General features: G+C 45.2%; 1 protein-coding gene across 1 annotated transcript in view; it reads left to right on the top strand.

Annotated features, from left to right (window-relative positions):
• LOC126248855 (glutamate [NMDA] receptor subunit 1) overlaps positions 1–21,436 on the top strand; it is a 613,579-nt gene that overhangs the window by 224,556 nt on the left and 367,587 nt on the right. The window contains exon 7 of the mRNA XM_049950286.1: positions 7,143–7,316. Coding sequence (XP_049806243.1) covers positions 7,143–7,316 — 174 coding nt within the window. The remainder of the gene's footprint in view (positions 1–7,142; positions 7,317–21,436) is intronic.

The following is a 21,436-nucleotide window of genomic DNA, read 5'->3' as shown; positions in this document are numbered from 1 at the left end:
CCTCAGACAACACCTCAGTGGCAACCGTTAAAATGATGACGACGACGTGAAAACGGCAGTGAACTCTTGGTTATCGGAACAGGAGGCAAGTTTTTATGTAGAGGGTATTTTAAAATTGGTTGAGAAGTATATGTGTTTGAACAAACTTAGCAACTATATCGAAAAATAGTGAAGTATGTACTGTCTGAAAATAAATTTACTTTTTTGAAATAACCTTTCGTTGTGTACTTATGTTTAAACGGACCTTACTTAAAAAAAAAAAAAAAAAAAAACACCTCGTATTAGCTGCTAATGACTCACCACGTGCATCTGAAGGGCTACAAAGAATTAGGGTACTGGAGGTGCAGAGATCAACCTTCTATGGCATGTGTGTATTATACTTCACATAATGGACAACGTCGACATTCAAGAAATGTTCAAAGCAAACCACTAACTTGCACCATGAACACAGAATGAAAAATGGCGCGCCATAGTGGTCAGAAAGACTTGCACCATCAAGATCGAAGGCGAAATCCTTAGTAGTTACAAACCGTACAGGACTTTCAGTTAGGTATCCACTCTTACAGAATGCATATAGAATCATATTGGTGTAACAGGGTGATGAGAACTGATGGAATTTGATGGCATGTAACTGAATGCGAAACAGTCTGTCGTGGAGCTTATCGTGAAACTGGCTACCCTTTAGGCATAGCTGCAGATAGTGCGAGAATTTGTTTTATAGATACAGAAAAAATAAATATCCACAGGCTGAATTCGTCTAGCGGTTCCAGGTGGTATGAATTACAATGTGACACACTTTTCAGGGGGAATAGTTTGCTCTAAAGGAGTGTGATTTTTATATGCAGACCAGAAATCAAGCGAAAGCAATTTTTTTTGACCAGCTATTGGCCAAAATCAGTGCTGATACCAGTTATAGTTCTCCTAGGCCCATTTTCCCACTCTTGCTTGCTGTCACCTAAACATTCCCTACTGCCCTAAAAAGACCACACACACGAGAAAAAATCGTAGGTGGCAGAGCATCTCCAAATTCTCGTAGCACAATAAATAACTTTATAGTCAATTTAAAATCTAGATTGGCAGTCGGTATAATTGTATACGGTGGCGTTTGTTTACCTCTGCTACAAATTTTTAGGCCCATTCCGCAGTTAACTGTGCATCGTCAAGTTGAAGCATTGTTTGAAATTTCGTTATTTTATGTGTTGAAATTCCGTAACACCGTTCGAAGTTATGCAGCTGTCCACTGCTCTCCTTCAAAACACTGTAATCCATGTCGTGCACAATGTGCAACATAGTAGGTCACTATCATGCAAATCCTGCATATTGCATCGAGCATCCTTGAAACTCGAAACACCAGTTATTGTAACAAGTGTGCCTTGTCCTCCCTTAAATTTCCGTATTTTTTTATGCAATACACGGTCATACTGCTCCTAACTTATTCGAAATATGTTTATAATTGTATTTTTACTATGCTGTGGATGATATTCCATGTATGCAATTTATTTACTACCCGCTCCTTGGACAACGATTATTCTTTACTACGTTTCACTGGAGGGGAGATTTGTGGCGTCCTATGTGACAAGGATGATGAACTGTTTCAGTATCATCTTCACTTGGCAAAAACGTATTGTCATCATTGTATTCCTCATGTACAACTTTCGAACACCGAGCGAGGTGGCGCAGTGGTTAGACACTGGACTCGCATTCGGGAGGACGACGGTTCAATCCCGCGTCCGGCCATCCTGATTTAGGTTTTCCGTGATTTCCCTAAATCACTCCAGGCAAATGCCGGGATGGTTCCTCTGAAAGGGCACGGCCGACTTCCTTCCCCATCCTTCCCTAATCCGATGAGACCGATGACCACGCTGTCTGGTCTCCTTCCCCAAAACCAACCAACCAACAACTTTCGCATAGTTTGGCATACATGACACCACACATTCCAATGACACATCTTGCAGAAATGCTGTTTCATCTGCCACTTCTTTGTCACTCTGTGAAATTCTTTGGGTTCCTTTTCGACGAAATGTCAGTTTCAGCAACTGTCGTTGTAGATATAATGCAGTGTTTGCTTTGTTTATCGTTGCTATTGCTCTGCTTTGTGTCAACGCCATTAGTACTGACTGAATTACTCCAAGCAGTTCAGCTACACTGTATTCTCATGCCGCGCTCACCATTTGATATCGCTAGTTCCACCTCTGTTATTAGCAGCCAATACTGTGGTTCTGTGGTAAACCCTGAGTGAGACATTAAGTGTCATAAATATCATTGGCCTTTTGCAACCTGGCACTGATAGAGTTCCTTGTCAGTCAACTTGTTCAGCCACAAAATCTGTTGTGGAAACTCAAACTCCATATAAACATGGCACTAATTCAAGCAATGATATTCTACATATCCCAGACAGGGAGTAAATGGAAACTAAAATTTCATGATCTTCTTGTGCTTGAACCAAAAGTCATAAGGGAAAATCTCCGATTGAGTACTCCACTGCAGTCTGGCGGTCCCGGTACACACGTGAGTTTTGTGGAAAACATAGCACTCCACACATCGAAGTTCTGATACGAAACAAACATCTAGTGTGAGCATATACGATTCGAATAGGGATTCACTGATGGCGTAAAAAATAGTTAGATTTTGTTTGTAGCCAGTGACTGGAATAAGAGTTAGTGACTGAGTGACTGAAGCCCTCAACTCAGCAGCGGCGGCCTAAATACTTGCGGTCAAGAGGGCATTGGTGGTGAGTTGCTTGCGAGTCTGTCTCTGACCTCTCTCGTGATAGGTGTGCTTGATCCAGCTCCTACTATCGATCTTCGCACTACATCTCTGCCGGCTGGTGTGTTGGCGGCAGCTTACGCGAACACATGCCTCTTCCCCCTCCTTCTGCGGTAGCGTTCTCGCTTCCCGCGCCCGGGTTCCCGGGTTCGATTCCCGGCGGGGTCAGGGATTTTCTCTGCCTCGTGATGACTGGGTGTTAGTTAGGTTTAAGTAGTTCTAAGTTCTAGGGGACTGATGACCATAGATGTTAAGTCCCATAGTGCTCAGAGCCATTTGAACCCCCTCCTTCCCTCCCTCCCTCCCTCCCTCCCCCCTCCCCAAAATGCTGCACCGTTGTCGGGTAGGGAAGATGCAAATGACAACAGGGAGGGAGGAGGGAGGCTGGACGCTGGACGTAGAGATGGGCTGGGAGCCGTGACTGGAGGATGGCATACTCCCAAATGCACACCATCATCGGGCTTGTGAGGCAACAGGAACATCCTTGGGAAAATTGCTGCCAGGGCACATGTCCAGGCCTGAGGGCGTGTCCTAAGGCGATGTCGACGTCGCTGACAGGTCCACGTCCATCGGGTCAGCGAGCGGGGTCGGCGGTAACGAAGGAGCATCGTCCACCCGCTCCTCCTGGGGTACCCTGGTGGCACCAGAGGCTGTCTGGGAAGGCCGCATCGTCCCGCGAGGCCGTGAATCTGGGGGAAGAAAAGCAGTAAAATCATGGGGCAAATGACACGCGCAAATTTTGTTAACCTAACCTAACCTAACCTAACCTAACCTAACCTGGTGGCTGTGCTGCAAACCATCGGGGCCTGCAGTCAGGTACACAAAAAAGCTAATGTTTTCCTGGGTCATGCCTCTTTCCGAGCGCCCACGGTTGTCATAAACCCTGAAAAGAACAAGATTGTGTGACGCAAAGTGATACTTGCGGACCATTGGCGGCGCCAGGTGCTGCGGTGGTTGTAGCAAATGTAGTAGCATCCGATGGCAGCCGCCATTCAGAAGTTCCGCCGGTGATGGCCCGTCTCATGGGTGGGAGCAATAAGAGGCGAGAAAGAGTTACAGCGCCTGTTCCCATGTGTGGGTGGTGCGAAGTTTGGCCATCTATTGTTTAAAAGTGATTACGAGGTGTTCTGCCTCTCCGTTGGACTGGGGGTGAAACGGAGCACTTGTTAGTTGACGAATGTCTTTTCGTTCACAAAACAGTTCAAATCACGTGAAGTGAACTGTGGTCTGTTGTCCGACACAAGTACTTCTAGCCATCTCCAGTGCAAAAGGTTGAGGACAGCACTTGTATGGTACTACGGTACTCGGTCGAATTCATAGGCACTGGAAATGGAAACTTGCTAAAAGAGTGTACCACTATGAGCACATGAGTGTTCCAAAATGGTCCTGCAAAGTCAATGTATACTCATTGCCATGGCGACTGAGTCTTAAGGCAAGCTGCGAATGTCTGTGGCGGAGCGAATTGGTTTTCCGCACATGCGCGACACTTTGATGTCATGTATTCAATGTGAGTGTCCATGCCCTGCCAAGTACTGCGCCGTCGCGCTAACTGTTTAGTGTGAACAATTCCCCAGTGTCCTTGATGGAGCAATCGCAATACATCCTTTTGCAACTCTAAGTGCACGCGATTGTCCACTGTCATTTTGAACTACAGTCACACCCTGTTGAACTGAAAGGTTACGCCGTCGTGCAAAATGTCGGCGCACAACTGACTTCTAGATACTGTTCAATGAACGAGGCCAACACGTGCGAATGTAATGAAACAAAATCTTGAGATCTGGGTCTGCTTCCATAGCCTGTACAATATTTCTGTAGTGCAAGTGAAAAGATTCCAGCAATTCGGAGTCATCGATTTGGCAACAAGCTGCGGCAGATGCATCAAAATCAGAGTCTGGGCCAATCGGAAGGTGAGATAGGGCGTCTGCTTTGCCATGCTTTGCCGTAGTTCTATGCACAATTTCATACTGATACTGCGAAAGCAACAAAGCCCAAAGTTGCAATTTTTGAGCAGCGCGTGTAGGAACCGGCTTTGACGAATAAAACAAGGACTGCAAAGACTTGTTCAAAATGGTTCAAATGGCTCTAAGCACTATGGGACTTAACATCTGAGGTCATCAGTCCCCCAGACTTAGACCTACTTAAACCTAACTAACCTAAGGACATCACACACATCCATGCCCGAGGCAGGATTCGAACCTGTGACCGTAGCAGCAGCGCGGTTCCAGACTGAAGCGTCTAGAACAGCTCGTCCACAGCGGCCGGCGCAAAGACTTGTGATCTGTCACTCAAAAGAACTTGCGGCCTTACAAATAATGATTGAATTTGGTCACACCAGACACAATAGCGAGATTCTCTTTTTCAATTTTAGAATGATTGCTCTGAGTTTGAGTGAGCAACTTTGAGGCAAAAACATTGAGTTTGCTTTGTGCACCAGTTCTGTGTGAAAGCACTTTACCTCCGTGAGTTTCCTCAGAACCACGACCACCCTGAAGCAGCGTATAATGGGGTTCAATCTGGAAAAGCTGTTTCAAAGATGATTTGCGCTATACGTCTCAGTTCCTGCTCATTTTTTCTGTTGGACTAATGGTTTGCACGTAGCGAGCAAGAGAATATGAAAATCTCTCCCGTAGGTTTCGAAGGCCTGATAGAACATCGGTTTGTCTAAAACGACGGCGATAGAGGCAGCGGAACCGTCCTGTATACTTATTGTCAAGTTATATTGTGTAAACTATTTTCCTTGTGTTGGATAAGAAATTATTGTGATACCTGAAGTATTCTCCGGGATAGACTGTAATGTGGCTTGCAGAATTTAGACGCAGAAGTTGTTTTTATTAGCCGGCCGCGGTGGTCTAGCGGTTCTGGCGCTGCAGTCCGGAACCGCGGGACTGCTACGGTCGCAGGTTCGAATCCTGCCTCGGGCATGGGTGTGTGTGATGTCCTTAGGTTAGTTAGGTTTAAGTAGTTCTAAGTTCTAGGGGACTTATGACCTAAGATGTTGAGTCCCATAGTGCTCAGAGCCATTTGAACCATTTTTTGTTTTTATTACCTTATGCGCATATCTCATCAACATAAACTGCTGTTATTTAACGGTATTTGTCACTTCCTATAATCTCCTGTAAAATTCTTCTGCCAAAATTTTTACTCTAGAATACATTGTATGTCTTAGAAGTACAATACTCTTCTACAGAGTGATTTTTTCCACCGTGTACAAACTCTAGGGATAAATCGATGAGGGGATACGGAACAAAAAAGTCTAATGAACTTATATCTGGAATTGCGCTGTATCACATCCACTACAAGGTGAGTCAGCAACAGAAGTGAATCGGAATCGGGCACAACGTTACCAATTAGTATGATAGGAGAGGGCGCTAGGGCACGACGTATGAGGAGCAGTAGCGACCTCTAGAAGGGAACCATGCATACTGTAACTATGGCTGTATGGTACAGCGCGGATTAGACCGCAGTTTCTGCAAAAAAAGTATGATTGAATAAATGGTCTCTAGCATGTAAATCATGCATTTCCGGACATAAGTTCATTAGACCTTGAATCATACTGGAATCATTAGATCTTTTCTGTTCGTATCTTCTCATCGATCAATCCCTTGAGTTTGTACACGGTGGAAAAAATCACCCTGCATACAGTATTTTGATGATGTCATCGTTAGCTATATATTTTTTACATATGAGATGAAATATTAAAACAATATGTTTTCTTAATAGAGAATAAAACACTGGACTCGCATTCAGGAATTCGGTGCTTAAAATCCGTATATGCCCATCCAGATAATTTTTCCCGTGATTTCCCAAAATCGCGTAAGGAAAATTTCTGTATGGTCTCCTAGCTTGTGCTCCGTCTTTAATGACTGTCGTCGAAACGACAATAAACCCTAATCGTCCTTCCTTGTTTTCGTAAATAAGAAAAACTTTTTAAATGTGCATTTCGTGACAGATATCTCATCCTATTGATTGTCTAAAGTGTTCTATAGCTACAGTTTCTTTCTTCTCTTAAAAATTATATTTGTTGAAGTTGGAAAGCAACTGAATGGTGCATAACTTTGCATAATGTTTACAAAAGTATATTCATTTTCATATGCATAACTCAGTTGCTAATTAGCAAACTTGAGAGAAAAATCTTAATTCTGGTTGAGAAACTGAAATCGCTAATCATCAATTTCAGCTGAATTCTTATTCTGATACAATTTTCAGAGCAGTTTTAAAAACACATGTTGACAATGACAGCATGATACTACAGAAAAAAAGGTACACACGCCAGAAAATAAATGCAATTTATATTATTAGAGTTAACTGTCTAAAATTTTACGATTAGCAACGTTCGTTTATTTTTCTTAGAATTAATAAAATTGTTTCTGTTACAGCAAACAGGATTCTGAAGTGGTGTTTCGTGATGCTGAGTTACTAAACATGATGGAAGTTAACTACGTCTGGATTGTGACAGAACAAGCACTTGAAGCTCCAAACGTCCCAATGGGTACACTAGGGCTAAAACTAGTGAATGCTACAGTAGAAACAGATCACATTAAGGATAGTATGTGAGTTTTAAGTTGACTATTTATGGCATGGTGTATACGTAATATTACTGCACAAAATGAAAACACGTCAAGTGCTGATAGTTGTAATTTACTTATCCACAAGAAAAAATGTAATATTAGATCTCACGATGAAAATGGTTAAAATTTTCGGCGCCGAATTTAATTTTGTAGTTTAACAACAGATATGTACAAACTGTCAATGTGAGGTAGCTGATCCCTAACTTATTGCATTAACATCGCTTTAGTATTAGTTCTTAGTAATTGTGCAGTGCGGCAGTAGAGATTCAACACTAATATCGCAAGCAACGACATCTGAAAGCCAGCTGGTTATCTTCATACACTGCTTAGCATTCAAGAGGAGACCCCGTACACCCATCCACGTCCTGATGTAAGTTCTCCATGCTATCCTTAAATCACTTAACCCAAGAACCACGATGCTTTGTTTGCAGAGAACACTGCGCATTTTCTTCCCGATACCTGTCCAATCCCAATGGGTGCTCTATTTCCAATACATCCATCGTCCTCCCTTCTTTCTCCTTTTAGATCACATGCAGAAGGTTTTGTGTACAATATCCATACTACATTGTTGGCTGCGAGAACCCGAGAGGTTGACGCAGCCTCCTAATCGGAAAGGTAATGGTGTTGCTTCCATAGCACTGGAGATAGGGGACGTCAGCTGCATAATATTTCGTTATCGGGAACAGAAGCTACTCTCTGACCACTTTTCTTCCACTATAGTTTCCACTGATTTGCTCTCAGTTTTGAAGCAACTAAGGCTTTATCGTCAGTCACTTTAGCACTGTTATCTAAGTGATATGCCACTGTAAATATACCCTGTTTATGTCCCCCAAGTATCTCATAAGACTGCCTTGTACTCACCACGCATATCCGACAGGTGGCTAGAAGATGGCGTCCACGTTCTCTGTGCATGCTGTGTTGTGATGTCCACCTAAAAAGTTGAAATAAGGCTATAAAGGGCCAATAGCCGCCATTCTTCATCTTTAGTGATGTTTTTCCTATGTATTGATATAAGTTAGCATAAGGATGAATTTGCAATGATAATATACAGCAGGAATGGAAATACTCTATTATTAGTTTGCTAGCGTTTATGGTGTAACACTTCCCGTTTCTGTCAGCGTACATTCCCCGACGCTTTGCCGAAGTGATTTCTGACGTTCCCCAAAGTAGCGTTGAAGGCCCTCTGTTGTTCTTTATCTAATAAACGATTTAGAAGACAATCTGAGCAGCCGTCTTAGGTTATTCGCAGATGATGCTCTTGTTTATCGTCTAGTAAAGTAATCAGAAGATCAAAACCAACTGCAAAACGATTTAGATTAGATGCTTGATGGTGTAAAAATTGACAACTGACCTCAAACAATGAAAAGTATGAAGTCATCCACATGAGTGCTTAAACGAATTCGTTAAACTGCGTTTACACGATAAATTAATCAAATCTAAAGGCCATAAATTCAACTAAGCACCTATGAATTACAATTACGAACAACTTAAATTGGGAAGAACACACAAAAAACGTTTTGAGGAAGGCAAACCAAAGACTGCGTTTGATTGGCAGAACACTTAGAAGGTGCAACAGGTCTGCTAAAGAGATGCCTACGCTACGCTTGTCCGTCCTCTTTTAGAGTACTGCTGCGCGGTCTGGGCTCCCTAGCAGATACTAGTAGTATTGACGGAATACATCGTGAAAGTTCAAAGAAGGGCAGCATGGTTTTTACTATCGAGAAATAGGGGAGAGAGTTTCACAAACATGAAACGTGATTTCGGGTGGACATCGTTAAAACAATGACGTTTCTTACTATGAAATTACAACCCTTAGCTGCTCACAGACGTTGACATATGTCAACGGGGACAGATGAAAATGTGTGCCTCGACCGGGACTCGAACCCGGGATCTCCTGCTTGCATGGCAGACGCTCTATCCATCTTTTTTTTTGGGGGGGGGGGGGGGACAGATGAAAACGTGTGCCCCGACCGGGACTCGAACCCGAGATCTCCTGCTTACATGGCAGACGCTATATCCATCTTTTTTTTTTTTTTAACGATTACCACTTTTTTTAATACCCAGACTATAAGTATCTGAACCTGTCATATTTTTTTTTGTTTCAAAAGACAACAAATACTCCAATTATACTGGTTTCTCCTTGCAGTAAACGAAAATTAGTCTCTTTCGTCTTGATGGCGAAGAAGTAATCTTTTGGAACAAAAAAACGTTTCTCAAAGCCAAAATCAAATTTCATTTTCCTTTAAGAAGAAATTATGAGGAATAAATAAGAAAAAGTTATATATATATATATATATATATATATATATATATATATATAAACTGTATATATATAAACTGTATATATATAAACTGTATTAAGAGAACCGAACTGAATAGATCTGCTACCCAGAACCCACGCCTACGCAACGAGAAGACACGTTTGGACGAGCTGGCCTGCTGTAGGCGGAGACACTTCAGGCGCTCCTGTAAGAACTGGTCTTTTAACTACAAGTGGCACGACGACCTTATATATATATATATATATATATATATATATATATATATATAAGGTCGTCGTGCCACTTGTAGTTAAAAGACCAGTTCTTACAGGAGCGCCTGAAGTGTCTCCGCCTACAGCAGGCCAGCTCGTCCAAACGTGTCTTCTCGTTGCGTAGGCGTGGGTTCTGGGTAGCAGATCTATTCAGTTCGGTTCTCTTAATACAGTTTTCAGCTTCTCAGGGCTTGGACGTTCCAGCTACGAGGTGGGTCATCGAAGGTGCTCCGTAAGAAATTGGAAAAATGTTGCTTATAGCGTGGGTTGCGTATCAGGACGCAGTGTCGATCGTTGACATAAGCCCAATATCCTAGCATAGACTTGTCGCCAGAAGTAAAAAGATAGCGGATCGTGTGGCCACAGATCCAATTCACAGAGTGAGTTTTGGTGGAGGGGTAGAAAGTCTTATCGGGGTACAAAAGCATGCGGACGTCGATCTGAGCTGGTGTCTGTCGAGTAAGAAACGCCAAAATTCGCCGCGCAAGTGTCTAGACGTCGAACGCTGTGCCACAATGAAACCGGTGGACATCCGTGTCATCCACTCCACAGTGGGTGCAGAGGGATGAATCGGCGAGAAGGATGCGGTGCAGAAACTCTCGGCTAACTTGTTTGCCATTCACGGTGTTGTACCACTCTGATTGAACGTCTGATTCGAGAAAACGCGCATGGATTGCCTTCCATATGTGTCGCCACACGTACTGTGGATACTTACGTTCGATGGTATTGGACGGGCGGCATTGTTGTAACAATGCGGAGACTGTTTTCGTAAGGTACAAACGCGTAAGTGTTAAGGACCGGTAGACATAACTGAACTCCAGGAAAAATCGTTGGATGTAATAAAAGGGGGTTGGAATGGTCGATACCAGTACTGGGGCGGACAAGGAGGCCGGCGCAAAGGTGTGAAGCAGGAGGCTAGTAAGGCTCTGCGGGCAACGATGCCAAAGTTTTAGTTAGGAGCTGACTTAAAGTGCCTTGGCACGAGTCGGCACGTGGATGAATCCCACCCCGCCACGATCTCGTGGCAGTGCAAGGGGTTCATATTGCACCTTGAATAACATCCCCAAGCTGACGAAGGAGCCGAAAGCCATCAACAGTCGTCGGGCCAGGAGATTTGGTACTGGTAGTACTCGAGCCACGTGTGGTATACGGGAAGCATGATACATGTTCACGTATTGCGCGCGTTGGATAACGTCGAGAGCTCGTAGCCGGTGATCTGCGAGAATTGCTCTGATCCTCTGTAGCAAGTGTCTACCATTGATAGTCCGTGAGCGGCGCAGATCTGCTGCGAAATAAAGTCCAAGACATCGTATGGTGGCGGCGACACTAAGGGGGGCAACGCATCTCTCCGGCAAGCCCTCACCAATGAGCAGGACCTTGGATTTTGACACGTTGAGGCAGCTCCCCGACGCTTCGCCGTAAGTCGCCACCCATGTCAGTGCTGCTCGTACTTCATCTTCACTGCGCAGATATAGTACTACGTCGTCTGCGTAGGCTGTACAACAAAAACGGTGGCCGTGCACAGCCATACCTTCCAAACGTTGGCGCATGCCCTGGAGCAGGGGTTCCAAGGCGAAAGCATATAAAATCGTGGAAAGTGGGCAGCCTTGTCGTACAGATCGTGCGATGACCAGGGGCGGTGTGAGGCGACCATTGTACATGATTTTAGAGGTTGCACTACTCAACAGGCGCATAACCACCGTGACAATACCGCCAGGAAATCCCATATGCTGAAGAACTGTCCGTAAATAGAAGTGGTCAAGACGGTCGAAAGCCTGGCTTAAGTCCAATGAAGCCAAGGCGACAGGGAGACTTTGATAATGCGCCAATGCTATCATGTCTCTGTAACGGCAAAGGGCCGTACGGATGTTGTTGTCGCCTCCTAGGGAAGTCTGGTCGCAGGATGTGACGTAACGTGCGACCTTCTTGAGTCGCGACGCCAATAGCCGTGTGAATATTTTGATGTCGCTGTCGAGCAAAGTAGTTGGTCGATAGTCCTGGACCCTCGATAACCCGTGCGGTTTATGTACGGGGATAATAATGCCATCTAGAAAGGCGCTCAGGACCACTGTCATCGGTGACATCAGCTCTTGTGCGATTGCCGTCCACGTGGAAGCCAACAAATAGTGAAAACTTTTACAAAATTCGATGGGTATACCGTCAGGTCCAGGAGATCTGTTATCGGAACCCACCTTGATAGCATCTACCACTTCATCTGTGGCTACTTCGGCTTGGAGGTCATGCAGTGCATCCTCTGGAAGAGTGTTCGTAGTAAGCTGAGCGACTTCTGTGATCAGTGCTGCAGAAAGCGGTACGGCTGCGTATAGCCCGGCAAAATGAGCATGGAGAGCACGACCGATGTTTTGTTGGGTGTCGTGCCGGCGCCCTTCCACATCAGTGAGCACTTGGACCAGAGCTCGTCGTCGTCGTTGTCGTTCCTGAAGGGGGTGGTACATCGACGGACGTTCTTGAGGGATACGATTAGAAGCACGAGAACGGACTACAGTTCCTTCCAAGTAACGCCGCATGATCAAGGAGATCTGCGCCTTCGTGCGATGGACCATCGACTGCCGGGCTGGCGAGAAAGGCATCGTCGCACAGTCACGTAGTATGGTGTAGTAGAAGTGCAGGGTATTAGTTTGCCACGCCTTATATTCCTTCCCATAACTCATCAGTATCTTCCTGAGGGTCGGCTTTGCACAGGAGAGCCACCATGATAAGGTGGAGTCATAGGCTTCTCGACGATGGCGGCAGCGTGCCCACGCTTCTTCGACCATACGGCGACAGTCTGAGGAGGTCAGGTGAGCGACATTGAGTTTCCACAGTCCACGACTATGCCACACTCGCTGTTGGGCGAGAGTGACGCATCATGGTCTGAAAAGGCCAAAGGCCAGACTTCCGCATGACGTGTGCCATCAGCAAGGGAGCGAGTAACGTAGATGCGATCTATGCGGCTTGACGAGTGAGAGGTGTAGAATGTATAGCCCTGTTGAATTCCGTGGAGCTTCTTCCAAGTGTCAATAAGTCGTAGACGGTCGATGACCACTGAGAGAGATGCACAACGTGAATGTCGCGGGAGTTGGTCCGCGGGCTCTCGTGTCGAGTTAAAATCCCCACCGAGTACCAAATCGTCCTGCGGACCTGTGAAGAGGGGTGTGACGCTTTCGGCAAAAAAAGTTTGTCGGTCATGACGGCGGCCAGTTCCGGACGGAGCGTAGATATTAATAATACGAACGCCGAACAGTGCGAGGGCCTTACCTCGCGCAGTGGGGAGGTGGATGACGTCCTCTGCAGGGAGTCCGTCGCGTAATAGGATGGCGACGCCGCTACCGGTGTCGGATGCGGGGGAAACATGTGCGTCGTATCCGGTGGGAACTAGGAAGTCAGCCACAAACACCTCTTGTAAGAGTGCTATATCAGCATCCGCAGAGTAAATAGTGTCTCGGAACATGGCCAGTTTATGGGGGGCACAAATGGTGGCAAGATTCATCGTGGCGATACGAGATTGCTGTGTACGGCCATCCTCAGTATTTGCCGAACGTGCGGTAGAAGTAGCCGGCAGGTGGAGACTCGCCGGTGGTGCCGCAGTGGTGATAATTACTGGCGGGGCGCCAGCCCCAGTGTCGCCGTGGTGGACTCCTGTGCAGACACGCTGGCAGTCTGTTCCACTTCTTCTTCAACGTCATCGGCCCAGGAAGCTGACGACGTGGACATGTGACGGTCTCGTGCGTCCTCAACGAGTGTTGTGGATTCCCCAACATGAGTGGCAGGGGGACCGCCGTCATCATTCGTTGACAACGGCGAGGACACGTCTCAGGCTGGGAGAGGAGGCGTCACAGGAGGGGCGCCTGTCGCTGCGTGACTGGACACAATGTGGGAGATCACCGTCAGACATCAGGTCGACATCTCGCGGGGCCGTCTGAGAAAGAATGTCATCGGAAGGCATTCGTCGTCGTTTCCTGTGTTTGCGAGGCGACCGCTGTTTTCTGATGTGGCCTACTGAATCAGAATGTGGTCGCCCGTCGTCTGACGCCGAACCCGTCTGGACAAAGGCAGACGTCGGCACGACACCGCGGTCGACGTCCACGGTACCAACAGGAACATCGGTTTCGGTCTGCAACCCGGACGGTCCTGAAGCGAGCACTGGAGGCGACGCCGTGCTTGTGTCGTCGGCGCGCTGTGCTGCGGCGGGTGGCGTTGACGATGCTGCTGGCGCGATCGGGAGTGGCACGACGAGGTCCTGTGCAACCTTGGCGTAGGTGATGGGTAAGGACGTGACCGTCGAAGCCTGGGTCTCTTTACGTAACGGCGTCTGTATTAAACGGCGGTGTAAGCATTCGGAACGTACATGTCCCTCCTGGCCACATCCTGCGCACGTTCGTGGCTGTCCATCGTACATGACGATGGCCCTCACACCGCCAATCAGCAGGTATGATGGGACATGTTTCGTCAGCTCAATTTTTATTTGCCGGACGCCATTTAGTACGGGTTAGGTGGTAAATGTTTGCCACTTCTCCGCGACGTGACCCAAGACGGTGCCATATGGCTGGAAAGCGGCAATGACCACATCCTGAAGCACCTCGAACGGGAGCTCAAACACCCGCAATGTCCGGAGACCGAATCCAGCATGGGCGACTGTCACAGCACCCATATGCCCATCAGGGTGTTTAAATTTTAGTCCGGTGGCATGACGGTGAATTATGTCAGTGCAAATTTCCTCCGTCGACATCTTGATGTAGACAACACTTCCAGTGATGGAAAAGTGTATGCCGATTAGGTCCTGGGGGTTCAAACGTAGATCCTCTCGGATGAACTGTTCGACTTCGAAAGCTCTGGGTCGCGGATGTTCGGCCTGAAACGTTACTTTGATCGTTGCACGGCGGTACGAGTGCGCCATGGAGTACGTTAGTACTGGACTCGATAGACACAAACACCGCGACGCGGAAGTAAACACCGCCGACAGCGGAGCGTCGGACGGCGCGCGGAGCAGCTTCGCACGCTAACAGGGCTGTGAGCCGACTGACTCCATCTGAGCCACCGAGGACACAGAGGATAGTGCGACTGCAGGGATTTATCTCTGGCACGCCTCCCGCGAGACTCACATTCTCAACGTATTGTCCCGCACTACATTCGTAGTGCCCCCGCCCATTATTATATATATATATATATATATATATATATATATATATATATATATATATATATATAAGGCTCACCGGCTTCTTCTTCTTCTGTGTGAATGCACAAACAGTGCCCGAACTCTTACGGGAATCGGCAACGAGCCGCGAGTAATTAGTATAATGGGCGGGGGCACTACGAATGTAGTGCGGGACAGTACGTTGAGAATGTGAGTCTCGCGGGAGGCGTGCCAGAGATAAATCCCTGCAGTCGCACTATCCTCTGTGTCCTCGGTGGCTCAGATGTATAGAGCGTCTGCCATGTAAGCAGGAGATCCTGGGTTCGAGTCCTGGTCGGGGCACACATTTTCATCTGTTCCCGTTGACATATGTCAACGTCTGTGAGCAGCTAAGGGTTGTAATTTCATAGTAATTTCATTCTAACGAGCTGCATGGTTACCGATGGTATCTGTTCTTTCGGACATGTCCGAAAGAACAGATACTATCTTCGTATATACCGGGTGATCAAAAAGTCAGTATAAATTTGAAAATTGAATAAATCACGGAATAATGTAGATAGAGAGGTACAAATTGACACACATGCTTGGAATGATATGGGGTTTTACTAGAGCCTAAAAATACCAAAGCTCAAAAAATGTCCTACAGATGGCTCTTCATCTGATCAAAAAGGCAATAATTAGCATAACAAAGTAAGACAAAGCAAAAAAGATGATGTTCTTTACAGGAAATCCTCAATATGTCTACCATCATTCCTCAACAATAGCTTAGTCGAGGCATAATGTTGCGAACAGCACTGTAAAGCATGTCTGGAGTTATGGGGAGGCATTGGCGTCGGATGTTGTCTTTCAGCATCCCTAGAGATGTCGGTGTATCACGATACACTTGCGACTTCAGGTAACACCAAAGCCAATAATCGCACGGACTGAGGTCTGGGGACCTGGGAGGCCAAGCATGACGAAACTGGCTGCTGAGCACACGATCATCACCAAACGACGCGCATAAGAGATCTTTCACGCGTCTAGCAATACTTTGGTTTTTTTTTTTTTGTTCTAATAATAAAACCTCATGTCATTCCAAGCATGTGTCAATTTTTACCTCTATATGTACATTATTCCGTTCCGTGGTTTATTAAGTTTTCAAATTTATACTGACTTTTTGATCACCCGGTATATATAATCGATCATCATAATAAAATAAGGGAAATCAGAGTTCGCACGGGTACATCTAGGTGTTAGCTTCTTCTGCTGCGTCTTGTCACGCTTCTTCCGTCGGAGGTTCCAGTCCTCCCTCGGGCATGGACGTGTGTGTTGTCCTTAGTGTAAGTTAGTTTAAGTTAGATTAAGTAGTGTGTAAGCTTACGGACCAATGGTTGGTTGGTTGGTTTGGGGAAGGAGACCAGACAGCGTGGTCATCTTACGGACCAATGGCCTTAGCAGTTTGGTCCCGTAAGATCTTACCACAAATTTAAAAAAAATTTTAATTTTCCCGCCCGCTGTTCAAGAGTAGATTAACAGAAATTACTGTGAATGCAGTTCGATGATCCTCTGTCAGGCACTTACGTGTGATTTGGTGATTTGCAGTGTGGCCATGTAGATGTAGGTGCAGATGTATGGAGGGACATACGATCAGCAAACCTCTCTCCTAGTCTTTATCAGCTTTTGAGAACCTGTAACCACTACTTCATACTCAAGTAGCTCCTCAGTTGGCCTTATGAGGCTGAGTAAACTTTATTTAAATGCTTATAATTAGATAATTTCGCCCCTTTGGCTATTATTAAGCTACATCCAAATAAAAATTGGTTTGCTTACATGTTGCTTTTTCCTTACACTGATGTGTGGAATAAAACTTGCCGTCTGCATAATTTTTATTGTCATGTAACTTGATAATACCCAAGGTAATGACATAAAGATTTGTTTCAAAACAAAAGAAGAGTATACCCAAGAAAAAGACATTCTTTAAGCAATTTAGAGCAACTATGGGTTCATATTCAAAAATAAATGTAAGGAAATACAGAAGAAATTAAATAGTATTTACAATGTTTTTGTATGTGCGTAAATGTAAGATAGTGACCATAAACAAATTGAATAACATCACAGTATCCGCTTACAACATTAGTTGTGAACGTTTGGAGTCTATCACATTATATGAATACTTAAGCCTGACATGAAGCTTTATGCAACACAAATTTTTGAAATCAATGGTAGGGAATATGAATGGAATACTTATATTTTTAGGAGGACTCTGGGATCGTGCAGAGCATGTGTTAAGGAGATTGCATACGAAAAGCTAGCGGCACATGTTCCAGAGTACTGCTCCAGTATCATGAAATCTTATCAAGTAGACACGACAATAAATATGAACGAATTCAGAGACGCACTAATAGTGACTTAAAAGATTCGCTGGAAGAAGATAGGAGTTCTGCCTGTTTCAAACAGGAACGAACTTCAGATAGATTCGTAATGTCTGAGTGGTGTCAGTACTTTTTCTCTGAGCCGAGTGTAATAGCCCGCAGCTCGTGGTCGTGCGGTAGCGTTCTCGCTTCCCACGCCCGGGTTCCCGGGTTCGATTCCCGGCGGGGTCAGGGATTTTCTCTGCCTTGTGATGGCTGGGTGTTGTGTGCTGTCCTCAGGTTAGTTAGGTTTAGTTAGTTCTAAGTTCTAGGGGACTGATGACCATAGATGTTAAGTCCCATAGTGCTCAGAGCCATTTTTCGAGTGTAATCTCGTGGTGACAGCTGAAATACAATGTATCTAAAACGTCGTCTGGTCCCTATTTTGCAGAGTAGCACCATCTAATGCCTTGAAGCAATTCATGTACGGACTGCAGTCTTAAAAGTTAGCATCGATGAATTTACCATAAGTGTCGTTTCAAATCATTTGGGACAGTACCGACACAAAGGAAAATTTCGTCGTAGGTGATTACAGATTTTTGGAAGCTTTTGAAGAAAGGCTACGTAATCTCGCAAAGCCCTGATCGTTAACTTTATGAAACTGGTATTCGAAGGTGAACTGTGCAACAGTGCTACTGTCTCCGTCATCAGAATAAGGCAAGAGACACTGAGGTGAGTATTTGAAACAGATACGATCATTCGCCCCCAATCCATATGTGCGTAGAGCACAACAGAATATGGCACAAAGTAACGTTCGTACAGTGATTTGTGGAGTACCGGTATAACATAGATGCTAGACCAATTCACGAGTATTGCTCGTTAGTCCATTATCCTTCCAAGGCATCTCCAATAGAGAAAGTAGAGAAAATCCAAAGAAGAGCAGAGGTTATCCTCACGGGTTCCTTTAAAAAGCGCAAGAGCGTCACAAACGTGCTCATCAAATTCCAGTGCCAGTCGCTACAACAGAGCTGTTGCGCATGGAGAACTTGGATAAAGTAGCTACTCTAAGTGGAAATAATTTCTAACATCACTGAGGAACAGTAGATATTGTACTTCATATTTTAACAAAAAAGAGGTTATGGGAAATTTATTATTTCGTCTTCAATAAAGAGACGTATGCGGGATGTGAATGCGCTGTACACTTTATTTTCACATTTAATACACGTCAATTGAAAACACGTATAAACTCCACAATACAATGCAGACACAGACCCAAACTCGACTATTAAAGAACAAAGGGCAAAGGTAACATACGCATTCACAAAGTATTCTTAAACTTTAATGCTCACACTGTTTCGACTTGTGTCAATCTTATTGTCCCATGTCACCACATTAGCCCCCCCCCCCCTCATTTTTGTGTTTTGGAGGGCAGAGTTTGGAAGAATTTCACGTTACGTGGCTGAGATCTGTGAGAAAATTCTGCAGCCCCCTGAATATGTGTAAAGCGACAAGAAATCTGCCTACTGACCCGCGGAAAAACGATCGTTAGATTTCCAAGAGGGAAAGAAGGAGAGTGTGAGACTGACTGAGGCACTTGTCGCACCCATGGGGTAACCATAGAACCTGAATACTCCTCCATGTAAGCCAGCTTCGATCAGTCAATTGACACAGTATCTCAAAAGTCCGTTTACATCCAGGACAAAGGTCTTGTCCAAATGGTGTAACACCTTAAAACGGCCTTTATCTAATTGGGAGAGTGGAGGCTTGACAGCTCCCTCTCCCTGCCAGACAAAACGGGTTTCTGCGGCGAAAGAAATTGCATATACGATTGCAGCTTCTGTAACAAGAGTTCAAATTCTCTAAAATAAAGGTCAGGAATAGAGGAGAGGGAAAAAATTAATTTGGACTCTCAACGTCTCTCTGTAGACAAGCTAGGCTATAGAGCACCCAATATCTTCTTTTACAACAACGTGAAGGCCTAGAACCACCATAGGTAATGTGTCAGGTCCACATTCAAAGTACTGTGTAAGTGCACTACTATCCCATTACTGGTGAATGTGACTACAGCCACACCGAGGCACACAAAAGGTAGTCAAATTGCCTACCTCTGCCGGTAGTAATAATCTAAGGGTTGTCAAATAGTGAAAAGCAAAAAGTAAACAGAGCTTAGGCGACAGAGAGAGCAGAAATGTCTGTGACCAGAACAGCCTCAGGCCACCTTGTGAACCTGTCTATTATTGTCACTATGTAGCGGAAACCACGATAAAGGGGAAGGGACCAACAATATCCAAGTGGATGTGTGAAAATCACCCTGAAGGGTAGGGGAAAGAAGATCTAGGAACAGAAATATGACCAGCAATTTTTGAAGATTGAAATTTGTAGCAACACTTCACCCACTGCCGGCAATCCAGCCTGGGACAGACGACCTTATCAACCACTAATTTAGCACTAGCCTTAACACCTGGGTTAGACAAGGTGTGAAAAATGTCAAAACTGGGGCAGAACTATTGAGCCAGAATAAGTAGGAGAACCCTATTGCAGGACATGTCACATGGTACCTTTTGACGAAAACTTGCAGAGGAGGGAGTCCAAGATGCAAACCAGTTGATGGTGGATTCTGCTGGCATTGAAGAAGGAAGGGATCTGAATCTTGATAAACAACCAGGGCTGCAATCAACGCACAATCCAGAGACAAACAGTCAATGACGACATTATCCTGGCCAGAGATATGTCAGATATTGGTTGTAAATTGTTCAGTGAAATCTGCCTGCCGACACTGACGTGGGGAGCTCAGCTCCATGACTCTGTGAAACATTGACATAAAGGCTTGTGATCAATGAACACAGTAAAAGTATCCCTCAAGCTACTGCCAGAAATGCTTGATGGCCAAGTAGATGACCTACAGCTCCCTATCAAAGACGCTCCGACGTAATTGTTACAGGGACAGATCTTTTGAGAATAATGCCAGAGATTGCCAGAAAGAGGAAACACATCGCTGCAAAACAGCACCGACGGCCGTCTAGCTTGCAGCAACCAGTAAGGCGATGGGTGCCGTCGCAACCGTATATGCGAACAATGCGGTGTTAGCAAAGCGTAGTCTTCATGGAGCTGAAAGCAGTTATGTTTTTGGAAGTCCACTGGATGCGTCGGTTGTCCAAAGTGTTTTTGCCAGTTATTAGGTTTTTGAAGGGGAGCCAAGTGATGCAGATGACATCTGTAGTAATTAAGCATCCCAGAACATGCTGGTGACATCTGAAGGTGGTTGGCGGCGACAGCTGCATAATGTTCACTCTCTCGGGCATCGACGAAATACCAGCACGTGAGGCTTTGTATTCAAGAAACTGAACGTGTTGTCTGGCGAATGTGCATTTATCAATATTTATCATAGTGCCGAAACTCTGTAACCTGTCGAACATTGACACAAATGTTGGCGGTATTGCTCATGGCTCTCCGAGAAGATCACAATATTGTCCGTATAGCAAAGGGTGAAAGACAGCCCATGGAGGACCCCAGGCATAAAGTGCTGCCAAGTTTGTGCGGCACAAACTGAAAGGCACAGTGTTGTGCTCGAAATTCCAAATGGTGTAGCAAGGGCAGTTTTATGTTTGTCCCTCTTAGATACTGGAATCTGAAAAAATACTTTGGCGCAATCGACAACACTGAAGACACATGTGTCAGCCATATTGTTATTGAAATAAGTCATGTTTGGGACGGGGTATCTGTCAGAGACTGTGCGGGCATTTAACCATCTGTAATTGCCACACAAACGACAGGAACCATTCCTTCTTTTGATTTGCGGCTCCTTGTATTGGCCGTGTTTGCAGTTACAATTTTTGGGATTTGAGGTCCGCCAGTTACGCAAAACACCGTTTTTCTCAGTACCCTAACATGTTTCGGCACCACTGTGCCATCATCAGTGGGTTTTCGTTTTTATTTATTCTTTACATTTGGTGTGCATGAATTTTCTGGACCACTTTTGCGTTAATTATTACAGGTAGCTTGTCATGTTTTCGTGTGGCAAGCACTTCCATTCTCCGCATCATGTTGAGATTTTGTGATGCATACGTAGCTATAACAAGTATTTTCCACAAATAACGGCGTC

Source organism: Schistocerca nitens, chromosome 3, assembly GCF_023898315.1.
Source record: "Schistocerca nitens isolate TAMUIC-IGC-003100 chromosome 3, iqSchNite1.1, whole genome shotgun sequence".
Classification (NCBI taxonomy): Eukaryota; Metazoa; Arthropoda; class Insecta; order Orthoptera; family Acrididae; genus Schistocerca; species Schistocerca nitens.
Note: the sequence above shows the minus strand (reverse complement) of the source record. Positions and strands in the feature narration are given on the sequence as shown.